The 17,789-nt window shown below is 44.9% G+C and overlaps 1 protein-coding gene across 1 annotated transcript in view; it reads left to right on the plus strand.

Annotated features, from left to right (window-relative positions):
* Positions 1-15,971, plus strand: part of CHSY1 (chondroitin sulfate synthase 1) — a 77,656-nt gene extending 61,685 nt beyond the window's left edge. The window contains exon 3 of the mRNA XM_037395332.1: positions 12,871-15,971. Within this exon, the coding sequence (XP_037251229.1) occupies positions 12,871-14,463 (1,593 nt within the window). The 3' untranslated portion in view covers positions 14,464-15,971. The remainder of the gene's footprint in view (positions 1-12,870) is intronic.
* The last annotated feature ends 1,818 nt before the right edge of the window (positions 15,972-17,789 follow it).

Raw genomic sequence — 17,789 nt, forward strand, 5'->3', positions numbered from 1 at the left:
TCCTGTGGAACTACTGAATTAGCTGTTAAAATTTCTGTGAAGGTGGAAAACAACCATTTTGCAAGTCAAGAGGTCAAACTTCCCTGAGAGACAGAGGGTTGTTGTTCACTGGTGTGTATTGAAGCACTTCTGGACCAGGTGTAGATTTGCCTTCTCCAAACAGAAAAAAGCCTTTGAACATATTATCATTGCCTTAAAAACAATAAAGAAAAGTATCCCCTCGGGTGTTTGACAGGAGGCCAGACCTCAGAGGACATCTGAAGAGGGAGAGGCAGGTTTCTAACATCTGTTTCGGGTGGGTGGATTGTATTTGACTTTGGCATTCGCATCAAGACAAGGCAAAGGCGGCAGCGGCACGGCTTGGTGAAAAGCATGGCCCAGCTCCCTGCGTGCTGACCCGCTGGCGCTTTGATTTTAAAAAAAAACCCAAACAGCGATGGGCAAAACAGGCATGAAATGAGGGGTGAGAATCCTGGGGTAAATGCGTAGCTCTGTAGGCTTTAGAGGAAAATACTAACAGTGCTGGATTTGGCCTCCTAATCATCAGGTTGTTGCTATAGAGTATGTCCTTGACAGATGTCCTTGAGCGGCGAGAGAGCTTTCCTCCCACCCTGAGCTCTCTGGGTGCCTCCAGGCCCTGCCAGATGAGCTGTGTTGAACGGTACTGCTATTTTAAGATGCAAATAGTGTGTCAGTGTCTACTTTGCTTTCTGACACAAGGTGCTACCCCCAGGGCTGAGTCAGCAGTGGGGAACATGTCTCTCTGCCGCCAGCTGAGCCTGTTTGCAAAAACTTGCTTTCAGTAGCGGTTTTAAAGCCTGCTGTCGGTTGTGAGTTGGGAGCGCACCTATTTGCTCATTGGGTTCACGTCAGAGCCCTTATTAGCTCCGGCTCAAAACCACACTGAACTCGGGAACAACCTGCAGTTCAGATGATACAAGTATATCTCAGAAGAGTACTAAGGAAAGTGCAGCAGAAAGTAGTCCTGTGTGTCCCTCTGAAAGCCCCATTGAAGGGCTCTGGCTCCCTCATGGACGTGCCTTCGTGGGACAGCAGAAGAACACAGTCCCCATCCATGCACCCTGCCCTCCCGGGCCAGTGGCCCGCCTGCGTCTGAACCGCGGCGATTTATAACACCCCGAGGAAGGGAGTACCCATTTCAATGCAGCTTTAAGCTGTCAGGCTGTAAATTGTCTTGGTTCGGGAGCTACTTCAAAGCAGCCCTGCCTTCCTGCAGCAAGGAGAAGGCTTTTTGGCAAACCCAGCATAAGTCATTTGCTATTCATGAGTCAAATCCCTGAAATGTCCTCGATCAACAACTAAAAATGGGTCATAAGAAGACAAGGCATCGCTGTCTGGTGAATGAAGCTGCTAACTCCACCAGCCTTCTCCATCTGTTGGCTAAAGCTGCTTCTGCTTTCTCAGCAATGGCTTTTCCTCCTTCCCTGCCTTTCTCCGTTGTGCTCAGCACCCACAAGTTTTCCTGAAGCAATGGGACTTTGACCACCCAGAAGATCTCCATGTTTCCCTGCTCTTCCCATTGCCTCCATCTCCCAGATGATGAGAAGTGTTGGCGGGGTAAGGGGAAATCACTAATGAAACTGTTAAAATTCCTCCGAGCTGCCTGGTTTCCAAATCTGGAAGGGCTGCAGCGTTCAAGGGAGAGGGAAAGAAAACACTAGCTGGGTGCAGGGATGGAGGGACCAAGCAGCAGTGGCTGCAGGTAACAGGCACAAGTTTTGGAACTGGATCCACTCTCCCAAAACTGCACCTGTGGCAGCTTGGTCACAACCAGCAGAATGAAGTGTCCTCCAGGTCAGAAGCAAAGGAGCAAAGAAAACCCTACAAAGGGACCAGAAAAGTCTTCATGTGTGTGTGGCTGGTGTTCAAAAGAGTTTTCAGTGCATTGTGTGAATATCAAATCCTTCACCAAGCTTGGGAATATTTGAGGCAGCGTTTATTTTTTTCCTTTCCATTTCTAATGGCTGCTAATACATTTACACTCAGCGTAACTGCATTTATTGATATGGACATCTGCTTTAATTTAGGGCATTACAAAAGCAACAGTTGAATATTCTTTTTGTCAAAACTACATGACGGATGCCGTACATCAGCAAAGCTTAAACCCACCCGCTCGGAGGTGAGCCCCGTAGTTAGACCGTGTGTAATACAAGAGGCACTTGGTTACAGAGCGCTGCAGAGTAGCGCTGCTTGTTGCTTTTCCAAACTGTGCCAGACAGCAAACTTCCAGAAAACCTCGGACCATATACAGTTCGCCAGCAACACTATACAAAATCTTTAACCATATTTGAACGAACGGGCTAACTTGGACACTGTGAGGAGGGAAATGCCAGTCTGCCTGACAGCTCGTTTTAATAATGAGAAAGTTGTTCCACTGACAAGAGGACAATAAAAGCTGTGGCTGCGTAGAAAGATGTTGCCTTTCTTCTAGTTCTGAGCATGCTGGTCCCAAATCTGCATATGTGCAGCTGTGCTTTTCCATTCTTTCACTGCTTTTCTTTCTGGGGTGTTGAATCTGCACTCACTCTGCGAACCTGATCCAAATGAGGCTCCAGTTTACATTAGCACATTGCTACTTCCCCCTAAAATGTGCCTTATTTTAAAGATATTATCCCTTGTGCTTCAGCGAAGCAAGTAATAAAAAAGGTGAGCTTTGTGGTTAGAGCTATTAATGCACAATTTATGGGGCTTTTGCAATACAGGGCATGAAAGTCAAGTTTTTGAGAGATCATCTGCCCTCTGAATGGGCATAGTTCCTCTGCTGACTCCCCCTGTGTATTGCAGGTATTTTAGATGGCAGGACTGAGGCAGAGACCTTGTCACTGTACGGTTTTGGCAGTGCCACGTCTACACTGGACGGTGTACATATGTTTTCCAGCAATGAGACAAAGGATAGATTTTGCTTTTAAATTCAGCACAGAGTAGTGGGCAGGCTTTAAGGCCTGCGTGGTAGTGCAATGAGCACAAGAAAAACACTTTCGCAATCGTGACATCTCACTGTGGAAATTCTGTCTGCAGCAGCGGCGTTACCGCATGACGCTCTTTACCATTGCAACCTCCTAAAGCTGCGTTATCCCAGGGCCAGGGCTCAGCTATAGGATCCTCATTGGGTTAACTGAAACATGTGGCTTCTCCACATAAAACAAGGGTTTGTGGCTTTATTTCCCTCCCCTCCTCTGAGCAATTATTCAACAATTCTTTTGGCAAAAAAAAAAAAAAAAAAAAAAAAAAGCATGCGTTTAAAATGCACACTTCAGAACAATGCTGCGCAGCTTTAGTGAATGCTGGAAGTTGTCATCCTGCACTGCTCCCCATGTGAAACAAGCTGGTGATTGAGTCCAGGCCCTTGTAGACAGTCTTCAAACCGGCTCCAGAAATGGTGGCTTCAGCTGAAAAACCAGATTGAAGATGAAGAACTGATCTGAGCTTGCAGGCTGGTGAAAGAGGAGCAGTGGAACCATTGCCTGTGTCACAAATGTTACATATTGGGCACCAGTTCTGCACAGAGTTTGTAAGGAATACCATAGCTTGTTCTTATTTTCCACCAACAGGAATAAAAGGAGATGTTTTCCTAAACCCAGCTTAATTTAGGAGAAGCAGCCAGAGAACTGCGGAGTGAGTTCCCACTTCTTTGCTGGATGTCTGGGAGGGGTGTCCTGCTGACAGCAGTCCCAAGCAGGAAACCCAGCGCTGCCTCGTGCTGCCGGCTCCCCTCCCATTCAGAGCAGGCCAGCTTTCAGCGGTGGCCAACAAAGGCAGGCGGCCTCGCTGTGGCAAGCAGAGGGAGAGCGTGGTCTTTGCTGAGAAGCTTTTTGCTTTTGGGGGGCAGATATATAGTTAATCGCAGGGCCCGGTGCCTTGTGCTCAGCCACAGTGGCTCTTCCTAAGTTTGCTGAGCTGGAGGGGTAGTGGGGACACCTGGGGTGGCCAGCGGCCTTCATACCGTGCTGAATTACTAACAGGGCTGGCGGCCAGACGGGGGTGACTGTTCATCACAGTTTCCACCATGGAGGTCCCCACCTCTTGCAAGCTCGGAGCTGCTGCATGCCCTTTCTGCTGAGGGGCTATGGGTGTTCAATGCCTTAAGAATTGGCTGTTTCAGCACGACCCTGGAAAAAGCAGTTAGTGAGCATCGTGGTGGAGCACTTGTTAAAATCCAAGCCTGGAGGAGAGACGGCTGTGCCATCCTGTTAACACAGCACCAGTTTAGCCTTTACCTTGTCCTTTATGCTCTTGCAAACTGGGTGACTCCGGTGAAACGTGAGCAGAGCCGAGCATTGATCCAGCTTGTCCGTGCAGACCCAGCAAGACCAAGTGGATGGAATGAGCCCACTCTCAAAGTTTTAAAATGCTGGCTTGCTCGGTGTTTCAGACATCGCTGCCAGCATGAGGTGGTGTGCAGCTGCCACCTCCTAGGGACATTTGAAAGGAGCCAAGGTGAGGTTTCAAGAGTGTGTCCTGAACAACATCCCTCCTTCTAGCAGCTTGCCTGGCAGAGGCACAGCGCAGCAGCATCCGTGGGAGCAGCTCTTGTGGTGGCTGGGAGGAGGGCTTGCTAGCAGAGAAATCAGAAATCTAATATATTCCCTGTTTTCTGACAGTTTTCATTAGCCAATACTGATGCTGCTGGCAGAGAAGTGGTTTTACCATCGGTTGTTAGGAAAGCGTAAAGCAGACATTTCTAAATGCAGTTAGGAAAGATGCTCTGTCGCTTTGAGGCTGTTCCTGGCGCTGCAGGTTGGAAGGGCCACAGCTTTGACACAGGCAGTTCAGCAGTTGGCCTTGTCTTGGGGATTTTATTTAGCCTTCCCAGCTCCCCTCTCACCCCTTCCCAAAAGATGTATTCCTGCCATAAGTCTTCGTGAGGGATCAGAAACAGCAAGTGGGCCTGTTGCCATAAAAAAGGGAGCTGTGTCCTTCCTCATCAAAAATGGTGCTCCTGAGGCTGGAAGTGCCAAAAGTCTTGAAAATTAATGGTTTTTTTTTTAAATACACCCCACCTTTTTACACCCAGGGAAGGAACTGCAACAGTAGCTATTGTGAGGCCAAGTCTTTGCCTAATTAAATTCACAGTAATCTTCTGTGAAGGCTCAGAGAGATTTAGAGCTTTGCAGTGGTGTGACTGCCTCTGTACTGTCCTTCAGCCCAGACCTGTTACTGTGACATTGTCTCTATATATGGTACTGCGTCCCTGCTCAGGGGTGGGGGTTCCTGAAACACCTTGCATCAAAAGAAAGCTGTGCTGGTGATGTGGGCAAGGCTGAAGGGGCTGGATCCTGCAGCTGGATTCACTGGGGCTGATTTTTTCCCCAGGGTTCTTGCAGAATCTGGTGTTGGCAGAGACCTGGAGACGTGGGCTGGTGTGTGCTACAAAATCACTGCACTCCCCATCCAGTCTGGCAGAGAGGCTACGCTGCTCCGGCTTTATTTCTGGTGTTGGGCTGTTGTTGAGATGATGAGTGGATGCCGAGACTGCAGCTGAAGTTTCTCCAAGCAGAGGGTTTCTTTTCCACCCTCCTGTAAGCAGCAGCTTATGGTAACCTTGCCAAGTGTTTTGGGACCAAAAAGGTTCATTGTGTTCATGGCTCACAACTCCTACAAAACCACTGGATGTGGAAAGTAGCTCCCAAATAGGGATCTTTGAATTCCATGGATAAAAGTATTTCTAAATGATTACATTACTGCCTCTTGAAAACACATGGTGGAAAATCAAAGAGCAATCCAAGAAGAGGTCGTCTTTTCTATAGTCTGCTCTGAGGAGACTGCGTCCCTCTGTTTCCGGCATCCAAAAAAATACTTGCCAGGGTATCAGAAGCTTTCTGCTCATCATCTCCAAGAAGCTACCCTTCAAGGGTCATGTGCTGCTCCCCTGAAATCTTAGCACTTTGCATGAGAAAGAGCAGATACACACTTCCAAAGCTGCGGCTCTTTCTTTCATGGGCCTGCTGAAATTCCTAATGAAAACCAAGTTTTTCTTGTGCTGTGCCTGTACTGCGGAGTGTTAAAGTGTGGAGTTGACAACAAGGAAAAGAAATCCCGGGATGCTGTCTATTCGGTGGGCCAGTATTTTGGCATCACCCCTGAGTCTGGCCTTGAAATGAACAGATCAGCAGCGAGTCCTGTATCCCTGGTTTTGTTTGGATCTGGGACAGAGGCTGTCCCTCTCAGCTGGAGTGGGAGAGCTGAATCATTTGCCCCGTGGGTCGAAGCTTTAACTTGAGCAAGGGAGAGCCATGTGCAGAACAGCAGTGTGCACCAGGGCTCGTAATTTTGACATTATGCTAGAAACAAATTTTGAGCACACTTTCTCGAGCAATAGCAATGATAATTAGTCATTAGCACCTATGATGTTCTGCTTCTTTAATAGCTGTAGCATAGAACATATGTTAATATTTAGTGGCGTTTTATTTGGTTTTGTTTCTGTTAAATCAGAACCTTTTGGATGAAAATGCTGCAATTCCATCCAGCTCTCCTAAGGTCTGCACAGTTAAATCCAAATATTCTAAAATGGCACGCTCTGTTTTATCTGGTTACTCCTAAGGTACAAAATGCTTTCAGGTTATTTTCTGCTTTTTGCTTTAAAAACATAAATCTGTGTCTCTAGAGAAGCAGTTCCAGGCTCCATGGAGTGCACAATGGCACCTGTGTAGTTTTTGTGTCAGCTGCACCCAAGGGGAAGGGTGTTTCACTGAATGGGCAGCCGCCTTCTTTTGAGAGCGTTGCGTGATTGCATTAGTCTTTCTTTTCTGTACACACCAGGTCTAATACAACTTGTCCCCCTTATCCAAAATAGGGGAGACCTGAGGAAGTAATCCTTGCTGCATTACTAAGAGGAGACCAGGATCCTGTATCCTTGTTTAGAGCAGGAGGATGAAGTTCAGTTTAATGCAGGGTCAGGGGGAGGGAAGTTTTCCTCTGCTTCATAGCTGGAGGATCTCGGTTCGCGAGTGCGGTGGATTGCTCCCACGTGTAGGTTTTGGTAATGAGATCGTCAAGCTCAGGGTCAGAGGTGAAGTACATGATGCCAGTTTTGAAGACACATTCATTTTTGCAGGTTTTCTTCTTTCTGTTGCCAAGCTGCAAATACTTTAAAGGCTACTTGGTTTGAGAAACTGTAAATGAATGAGTAATTTTTAAGCTCTTCTACTTGCTTGAACAAGAAAGGGTTGGGAGAAGGGCAGTTGTTTAATTAAACAGCTACTTGGTACTGTTAACAAAAGATTGAACTCGAGCAGTAACTCTCCTAATTTACAGATTCCTTGGGAATTCAATGACCTTGAGTTTGCTGTGCTTGAAACTTGCCTTAGATACTTGGCTTCTGTTCTTGACTGCTTTGGAGAGGAGAGCGGTGCAGAAGGCACCGCGAGGCTCTTGAGTGAGACAGGCGCTGTTTCGCTTAGTATCGTATAAGAGCCAATTGTGTTGTACAAAATAAAGCTCTTGCTTCAGAACATGCCTGGAGTTATTGCACTCAGAGGTCGCAGTATATCACAGCTGGATCTGCCTCTGCTTCTCCAGCAGTCTGCTGTGGAAATTTTGAGTAGGCTGTTTGGGATGTCCAGCTGATTTTCTTACCCCTTTCTAGCTTATGAAACAAAGTAAATGCGAACCAGTGGTACGTGATGAAATTTGTGCGAGAAGTAACTCATCTGAGGAATCACATCGTTTAATCACTCTGCAGAGCTCGGGGCTTTGCTTGTCAGCTGAGAGGGAAGTCTGACCTCCCGGTGCCGAGTGGTGTTTCCTGCATCCTTTCCTGTAGTGGCAACTGGGGAGGTTACAGGAATGATCGAGTGGCCAAGTTCACTGGAAATGAGTGTTTATCCATTACTTCCCCGTGTTTGTCTCCACCATAATAATTCTGCCTAAGAGTGACTTCAGTCATGTCAGTGGTTAGCTGTGGGATCACTCGTAAAGCATTGGGATTTAAAATGAAAAGATCATCGTTAATAAGAACCCTGAATACACAGAGTTGTATCCAGGGGAGGTCACTTCGGTCTCCCCCCCCACCATAGGCAAGTCAGCAGTAAGACCCGCTGCTCCTTCCCATGGGATCTAGGTGCAAAATATTTTATCAATTTACCTATATCAGTAATTTAAAAACCAGAAAACTGCTCTGTTTTGGTTAATCGCTCCAAAGTGGCAAAGCTGTGTTAGTGCAGCTACAATTATTTCATACAGTTACTTGGGATGTGGGTAAAAACATCTTTCATTTCACTTCCAACCAACCAACAGGAGTTGCCCCCTTGCACTGCTACAGCTGCATCTCTGGGAGGAGGAGCGAGGCGGAGATGCGGGCGAGCATCCTGCAGTTTTGGCAGCAGAGCTGTGGGGCAGGGTAGGGGCTGTTACTCCCACAGGAGAGCAGCGCTGCTCCAGCTGCAGAGGGGGACCTGCATGCATGCTCATCCTCCCCCCGAGGTGCTCGGGAGTTAGGTGACATTAGCCATCTTTCGAGCTTTTAATTAGCTTGGCTTTGTATTTAAAGCACATCTAGGGCATTTTGAAGCCTGCCATACGACATGTCTTGTCCATGATTGCTTTTCACGAGGCTTGCGGGGCTGCGTTTTCTGGGCTGTGGTAGTACAATCTGGAGCTGTGAGAGAAAGCCCTCAGGGGCTAATCCGTGGCTGCAGGCCAGTTTCTGCATAAACTGGTCTTATTTTTAAAGTCCATTTTCTCCAGTACACTTTTTTTGGCCTGCAAAAGACTTCTTCATTTAAAACGAAGAACGTAACACTCTCTCCTTTCAGTTGGTCTTTTGGACACGAGCCAGTAGTGCCCACAACAGCTGTACCACAGTTTAAACATTCAGTCTCTAATGGTTTGGGGAACATTAGGGTTTTTAAGGCTTCAACAGGTCTAGAGTAAATAGTGGTCAATAAAGAGTAGCTCTTCTTTGTATCCCTACGCTCTCAGTGCTCTGCACTAGAATAAAGCATGCTTAGAATATAATCATTGCAAAATTAATACCCATGAAAGGTTCTTTTTTTTGAAAAGATTCATAGAGAAACCTGTTTCACTAAAAGAAGAGTTTGCAAGAGTTCAACTCACAAGAGTCTGGTAACAGGCATGGGGAAGTTTGCACGTAATGTCTGTTAGAGACGTGCATGTTCTGGGCTTGTGTCTTTCCCCAAGTGTGTGCTTAACGGCTGCTACGTGGGGGGAATAAATTACAGGTATTACTTTCTCTGTCATCTTCTCCCACCCACCTACTAATGATGTACACAAGAGATAATTAGGAATTTTTGTCTTCCTTATGGCTTGCCAGTGTTGCATGGAATCAAAAGCCCACAGGTGCTAATAGGTAATGTTTAGCAATAGTGTTTTGGACCCAGATGAGGTAGAAACTACTTTAGCAGTGATGGGCGATAGTCAGGCGTTGTCCTTGTTAGTGACTGAACCCAGTGCCGAGGACTAGCACTGCCCTAAAGATTTAAGCAAATTAATGTTGGTAGACCTGTCAAACTGCATGGAGGGAGCTGCTCATTTCTTCCAAGTTTTGTAGATGTGGGTGAGAAAACACAAATCCGTGTGGGGCTCCTTATTGTGAGGGAAAACCCGCGGGCTTCGCAGTGCTTCGGTGGCATTGGGCTGGTATCTGCAGGCACCTCAGCCCAGGAAGGGTTAAATTGCTCTGTTGGCCACTTGCCGCTTGGACTTCATTTACAGCACTTCATGCCACTGCAAGAACAGTTTGTATAGTCGTTGTACTCTCTGTAGGGAATCGGTTAACTCCTTCTGATACCCTTCCCTGTGTTTCCTTCTGGCGGTGGCGTGGGGTGTACTTTGGTTCCTGGTGGGGGACCAGGGCTGCAGGACGCTGGCACGTCCCCGGCCCGCTGCAGCTTGCTGAATGTGAGGAGACAAGAGGGATGCTGGAGTAGGAGAGGGGGAAACTTCCTTGGAAAAACAATGAAAGTGCTAGCCTTGCAAGGCATTCTTCTGAAAAATAGGATTATATAAAAGCCTGGCTGCTGTGGTGCTTCTCATTAGTTGTACTGCAGGGCTGGCCAGAGCACAGCATTTGTTACAGTTGTCACCTCTTTGGCTGGAGCAAGGTGGACGTTAATAGATGTTTCAGTTGTAAATTGCTTTGTGTTGAAGCACCAGTAAAGTCTTGCTGAGATCTGTTTTATTTTCAGTTCAGTTTTCAAAGTTAGCTGGTGTTTGGAAGAAGCAAGAAGTAGTATTAAAAGTTCAGAAGTTAACCAGCCTCGCTGAGAGGTTACTTCTGCATGGCAAGCCAGAGCTTTAAAATACGCTTGTTAGTTTTATTTAGGGCCATTTGCTCAGGGTTCATATCTTTACTTCCATTGGGAAGTTTCATAACATTTTCCTACCCATCGGTATTCTATTAAAACGTTGTTGTGTAATCAAAAAGCCTTTCTGCTTTTCATGGTTTTGTCTTGTAGCGGATTCAGAATGCCCTAGATGGCAATTCTGGAATAAATGCATTCAGGCTGCGTGGTCTTGATTTTGTTTGCTTATAAATTCAAAACAAGATTTGAAATTAAGTCCTATTGTCAGTTTTCCTTTATACAATAATTGCCTAATGATGTGATTTAAGAATTTTTATCTAATGTGACAATACTCCTGGAAAAGTGTGCCTATAGTTGTCTCGTAGTTAAAATGCCAGTGAAATCTGTTACTGTACACATTTAATACTTCTAGTTCTATACATACAGTGTTAGAAAGGATAGATCAGTGGAGTCGGTAAAAATGTATGTGGGGTCCTACAGTGTCGGACTGGCCTTGCTCTTGCAGTGTGAGCCCTCCATTCTAATAAATTGTGCTTACAGGTCTGGCTGTAATGAGCGTGATTTGAGGTCTCCTAGAGCCCTTAACAGAAGCAGCAGAGGTTCAAAGTGTGGATAAAAAGTAAAGTGTTACTAGAGGAAACAATACAGGGATACAAATTAAGGACAGTCTTTGGGTGAGTAGAAAAACATGCTTCTTGGGAAAGGCGAGGTGCGTTCAATCTAGGCAACGCTGGTGAATATAGGATTGGATCAACTAACCTCTGCCCGTAGCGCTCCTTCAAACCTTGCAAGACTTCTGAGGGATATACATCTCGACAGGCAGCTCACCTGTGGCTTGCCAAGAGGCCATCACCAAGACGTTCTCCTTTGGCTGCGCTGCTCTGTGGGATCTATCTAATAAGAGACAGCCTCTGGCCCGAATTGCTCACAGACAGCACGAAAGCCGCAGGAATCACTCGGGGGAGAGTGGGCAAGAAGGTGAGCATGAGCAGGAAGGGAGAAGGGGTCAGGGATTGGTGACGACCCATGAAGAAAATGGCCTTTCTTCCTCAGTCCAGCTGAAATTCCTCCCTCCCTTCTTTGTAATGAATTACATTTTCAGATTAAACCTCGTGCTGCCCATTTCAAGTAGACACAGCTTGCTCCTGTGCCGTCCGCAGCGATACGCTGAATTTCAGGTTTCAGTATGCGCCCATCTGGTTTGTTAAGATAGCGGCAATTAAATCCAGGTGTAAGTTTATCCCTTAGATTCGATGTCTGTCCACAATAATGGGAAAAATGCAACTGAAGGCCTAATAAAACAGGATTTCTGCTGGGTCTGAACAGCTGGTAGAAGCATCACTCGTGCTGTCTGTTAAAGGGAGGCTTTCTGTGCTTGTGACTTTCCTTTTAGTGCTCTGTTTAATTGCCATCGTATTTGAATCATTCTCTCTTCTGTTCATCTTTCGGGTTTTAGCTCTTTGCTAATCTTCATAGCCTTTTTACTTGTGCTTTATTGACTGCATTACCTACAGCAGATTCTGCTGCCAATAACATAGATTGGATCCTGTATCGAATGAAATTGTCGTGTCAGCTCCTCTGGCAGGTTAATGGAATTTTTGTTGTGACATGGAATGAGCCCGTGAGCTTTTAAAATGTCCATTATCTAGGCTGGTATAGAACTTCAGCCTTGAGGTTGGTTTTTTTTCTCTAGGTTTTGGGGCTTTTTTCAGCTTATTTTCCACGTTATCATCCTGGTTTGCACATGCCTTTTATTATATCAGCTATTGCCTGAGCTACCGAGAGCTGTAAAACTGGTTTGCTTGCTTTTCTCAAGTCGTAGCTTTCCGTAAGGCTTGTGAATCTAATCTTGGCTCACTATCTTCCGTGTTTTGAAATAGCAATTTCCACTTTAAGGATGTTTTTATTCTAGTGTACATATGCATCGTGTATTACCTGCCTTCTGGAACTACTGCTAGGAATCTCAGGTGCATTTTACTTTCTATTGACATTTTAAAATTAGAGAGGAACTGTAGCTTTGCATTGCAGCACTTGAGATAACATATTTGGCATCTTGACTAAAACATTCCGCAGGCTGGATTTTTAATGCCTAAACAGCATTTGGGTGTAACGGAAAAGGTGTCGTCATACTTGCTTACTATGTACATGGCATCCTTTGTTATTGTTCTTTATTGTTATTATCATTATTATTAAAGCCCATGGGAAGCAGATGAATAATAGGAGTTTTGTAGTGAACGCTGAATGGTTTATTTTTTCCTGGTGATGCTGTGTTGTCGTGAAAAAATGAGCTTACAATCCACTCACTGCTCTGTTGTTGGACCAACGGTGCTATCTCTAGGATGGGCTGTAGTAATCCTGAATCCACGGTAGATGTTTCTTTCACCAGTTTACAACGAATAATCCTCTTAATTTCCTTGAATAGAAGCTGGTATCGCTACAACCTGTGCCTAAACCCAAGAACAGCATATTCGGAAAGCCTTCTGGCCCTGCAAGCCAGGAGGAGTTTTTCTCCCCGAGGGGGCTGCGTGGGCTGACTTTCACAAGGACAGCGCTGCCGAGGTGCTAACTTCTCCTTTCTCTCTTCTAGATGCAGCAGCTGTTTTATGAAAATTATGAGAAGAACAAAAAAGGCTATATCCGAGACCTGAGGAACAGCAAAATACACAGGGCTATAACGCTGCACCCCAATAAGAATCCCCCGTACCAGTACAGACTTCACAGCTACATGCTGAGCCGCAAGATAGCCGAGCTGCGCCACCGGACTGTACAGCTGCACCGGGAGATTGTCCTGATGAGCAAATACAGCAATACAGAAATCCACAAGGACGACCTGCAGCTGGGGATGCCACCCTCCTTCATGCGATTCCAGCCCCGCCACCGGGAAGAAATCTTGGAGTGGGAGTTTCTTACGGGAAAGTATCTGTATTCGGGTGCCGACGGGCAGCCCCCTCGGAGAGGCATGGACTCTTCTCAGCGTGAAGCGTTGGACGACATCGTTATGCAGGTCATGGAAATGATCAACGCTAACGCTAAGACCCGGGGGAGGATCATAGATTTCAAGGAAATACAGTATGGCTATCGCAGAGTAAATCCGATGTACGGAGCAGAGTATGTTCTTGACTTGTTGCTTCTGTACAAAAAGCATAAGGGGAAGAAGATGACCGTCCCCGTCAGGAGGCACGCGTACTTGCAGCAGACGTTCAGCAAGATCCAGTTTTTGGAGCACGAAGAGATGGATGCCAAAGAGCTGGCCAGCAAGATCAACCAGGATTCTGGATCCTTGTCTTTCCTCTCCAACTCGCTGAAGATGTTTGTTCCCTTCCAGCTCAGCAGATCAAAAGTAGAGAGGAAGGAACTCAAAGACAAGAAGATCAACATCCTGATTCCTCTCTCGGGACGTTTCGACATGTTTGCAAGGTTCATGGGGAATTTTGAAAAGACGTGCCTCATTCCAAACCAGAACGTCAAGCTGGTTGTCCTGCTTTTCAATTCCAACTCCAACCCTGACAAAGCGAAACAGATCGAGCTGATGAGAGATTACCGCTCCAAATACCCCAAGGCTGACATGCAGGTTTTACCAGTGTCGGGGGAGTTCTCAAGGGCACTGGCTCTGGAAGTCGGATCTTCTCAGTTCCAGAACGAGTCTTTACTTTTCTTCTGTGATGTTGACTTAGTCTTTACCACAGAATTCCTCCAACGGTGTAGAGCCAATACAGTTTTGGGTCAACAAGTATACTTTCCCATCATTTTTAGCCAGTATGATCCAAAGATTGTTTATAGTGGAAAAGTTCCTAGTGACAATCATTTTGCCTTCACCCAGAAAACAGGTTTCTGGAGGAACTATGGCTTTGGTATTACCTGTATTTACAAAGGTGATCTTCTTCGAGCAGGTGGCTTTGATGTCTCCATCCAGGGTTGGGGCCTTGAAGACGTAGACCTGTTTAACAAAGTCATTCAAGCTGGCTTAAAAACTTTCCGAAGCCAAGAAATTGGAGTAGTCCATGTGCATCACCCTGTTTTTTGTGACCCTAATCTTGATCCAAAACAATACAAAATGTGCTTGGGGTCCAAAGCTTCAACTTATGGGTCCACACAACAGCTGGCTGAAATATGGTTTGAAAAAAATGACCCAAATTTTGGGAAAAGCAGCAATACTAATGGCTCAGTGAGGACAGCCTAATGTCCAGCTATGCTGGAAAAGACTTTTTTTTAATTATCTAATTTATTTTTGGGAAAATGTTTTTTGATAATTCACTTTTAAAAGACCACACAGGATATATTTTAGAAATCATCATTGTTTTCTTACAAAGCGCTCGTTTTGAGAAGAACAAGGCCGTTGGTTTTTTTGTTGTGTTTTTGGTTTTGAACAAAACTGTGATCAATATTTGCCTTCAAACAAAAAAAATTGTTTAAGCATTATCTGACCGATGAGCGGAAATCTGACTTGAATTAGAATTTCCTTATGAAACAAAAGATTGTTTCGTACCTTTTCCGTTGCTGTCTTCGTTGCTGGGATTCTGTAAATTGGGACCTGAGCGTGCAAGCCAAGTGACAAAATGGTGTGTCTAAAATGTTTTGTTGTGACTGCTACCGTGCAAAGATTCTGCTTCTTTTATTAAGGATAGCCATTATTTTTTAAGTTGCGTTAGAACAAAACGAATGGGTGTGGCGCTGGTAAAGGTATTGATCACAGGAGGGTGGTTTTTTCCAAATGGCTGATTATTTCAGTTTAAAAATACACTTCCACTTATTATGGCCAGGCGACTTCAAGGGAGGGAAGAAAGTAAGCACAACCTGCTAGCCAGTTAGTCCTCGTAGAAATTTTTGTCTTTTGTATTTGGTCCATATATATGGATGTCATGTTTTAAGAATCCGTGGTGGGTTCTGTGTGTTGTCCTCAACCGCTGTGCTGATGTGATCAAGAAATGCTGAAGCATCGTGAGGGAGGGGAAGAGGACGGGAAATGCGAATCTCTTGCAGCAAAGCGACAGTACGCAACGAACAATTAGAGATCCCTAACGAGAACTTTGAAAAATCTCCTATACCGAGGGTACTGCACCTGATTGCATTGATTTTGTTCAGTCGGTTATGTGATGTTAATGGGAACAATTATTACATTTGATTACTAGTTTTGTTTTGGGATTATTTTTTTCTGTATCTGATAGACTGTTAATTTATTTAATATCCATTGTTTTAGGTTCTTGACCTTTCCTTGAATATCTGTTAGTCTTTTTAATATTTTATATATATATATATGTGTGTGTAAATATATATATATATATTAGGAATGTATTGCATCTTCTCTCTGATAAGGTAGTGTACATCATACTTGCAGTAAATGATCTCCAAAGATTACTTTCTAAAATATTTTTTCATGGATCTTTTTTCCCAAATTTCTTTAACGTTTTTGGAATGACTTCAGCAAGCGTAGGAATTTTTTTGGTGTTCTAAGCGGAACTGGGGATGGGGAGGCCGAATACAAGGAAGGTGTGATCCCTATGAATTAACACCTAGCAAGGTAAGAGAAAATACACAAAATAAAGTGCCTTAAAGCCAGAAAGGGAACCCTTTACACTGAGATTCAGACAGTGAATGGACATTGTCGTTGAAGCAGATGATTTATTGGGACGTACCTACCTGTAAATATCTTGCTCAGCAGAAACAAAAAATAAAAACCAGCGAACAATATATTTTTCTATCGTATCCTCCAGCACCATTTTGTCTCATTGCTCTCAGTTCCACTTTGCCTACTCTTTGGGAAGTGGAGACTCGTGAAGGAACGGAGAGAAACCGATGCTTAGGTTGTTGCCATGTTTGAAGGGATGTTACGGAGTAATTGCTATTCCAGTAGAAGAAAAAACCATTGTTTACACGTGTATGGAATATGAACTGCAACTAGTGTAGAGTCGATGTCTTATAATGTTCATCGTTTTTTGGTGACAGTCCCAAGGATGTAGGTACTTGGATGGATTCAGTGCATGGAAAAGCTTCTTTTTTTTTTTTTTTTTTTTTTTTTTTTTTTAAGACTTGCTTCTAAGATGCAATAAAGTTTTTTGATTTGCAATCGGAGCTCCTCATGTCGTCTGCCTCAGTCCGTATCTTTCCATACAGCATGGGCACAGCCGCAAAGGCAAAGCAGTTGGGGGAAATAAGTCCAGGTAAAAGGATCTTACAAAGGGGTTTGACCTCTGCCTGGTGTTTTGGCCTGGAATAAACTTAATGCCGCATACCTTGGCTCTGGGGAGAGGGAGAACGGATCCGTTCATCAGACTCTGGTGTCCGCTGCCGTTGCTGCCTGCGCTGACAAGCTGCGTGATTCCGTGGGGCAGCTGGTCGGCTCTAACACAGGGCTTGGACTTTCTCCTCACGAAAAGATTAAAAGTGCTTTTGTTGTCTGAAAACTTCCATAACTGTACATTTAAAATGCATATGATGACAAGGCTGAATAATTTCATCATGTTTTGTGTATTTGAAGCACAGTAAAAATAATTATTGTGTCAAGCACTTATTTTTTAATAGCTCTGCCTGTTTTATCACAGTTGTTCAATATTGGTGTGAGGCTTTTTTATGTAAAAATTAAGTCCCAAAGCAAAAATTGTAGGGATTACAGAAGTGTTTCTTCACACAAGGGAAAAGGGTGGGGGGAAGCGACTGGCATTTGTGGCTGCAGAAAAGAGCTTGAAGAATATGAACCCTAAAGAACCATACCAAAAGAAGGAGAGGGAGGGGGAAGGCCTGTACTTATACTGTATTTATTAACATTTATGATTATGTAGGACTTTTTTTAGCCCATAACAGCCGATAAAGCAGGATGCACGTAAATGGAAAAAGCTGTTTAATGAAAAGCACCCACCTGGTACTGGGTGTTTGTCCGCTCGGTTGCCACAGTTCGGATTCAGTTACCAAATCTGTCCAGCATTAAAAGCGTGTTTTACACCAAGCTTGCAGGCGACTCTTGAGGGCCCACATCTTAATTGACCACATATTTTATGGAGTCACAACTTAAGAGTAATCCATTTTAAAGTTAAATTTTGAATTATAACCATCTGTGATAAGGTCTAACCTTATAAAACCCATTTTATACTAAAGTAAGCGGTATTTGCTGCCCAAGTTGTAAGGAGCTTGACCAGGTGGAAGTCATCGGCTGGCAAGTGCTAACCCAGCCTCTGACAAAAATCCCTCCTGGGGCTGGAACGTTTCATTCACAGTTTACTCTGGTTGTTTGGTTCAGAGAGAAGTTTGCTTCGTGCCGAGGAGCCAGTTGGTGTTGGAAAACCCGGGAGGGTTTGCCTCTGGTCCATTAAGAAAAAAACACGGTGTGAGAAAAGGAGAGATGGTGTCATCCTAAAACTGAAGAACGTGGTGACCCAGAGTCATTTGCTGAGGTTTGCTATATATTGAGATGCTTCTTCATTAAAACAATTAAAAATACAAAACACTTCTTTCCCTCGTTCTTCCAGTGTACGTAACTCGTGCCAGATGCCGCGCTGATCGTGGGCACGCTCA

Source organism: Falco rusticolus, chromosome 7 (assembly GCF_015220075.1).
Source record: "Falco rusticolus isolate bFalRus1 chromosome 7, bFalRus1.pri, whole genome shotgun sequence".
Classification (NCBI taxonomy): domain Eukaryota; kingdom Metazoa; phylum Chordata; class Aves; order Falconiformes; family Falconidae; genus Falco; species Falco rusticolus.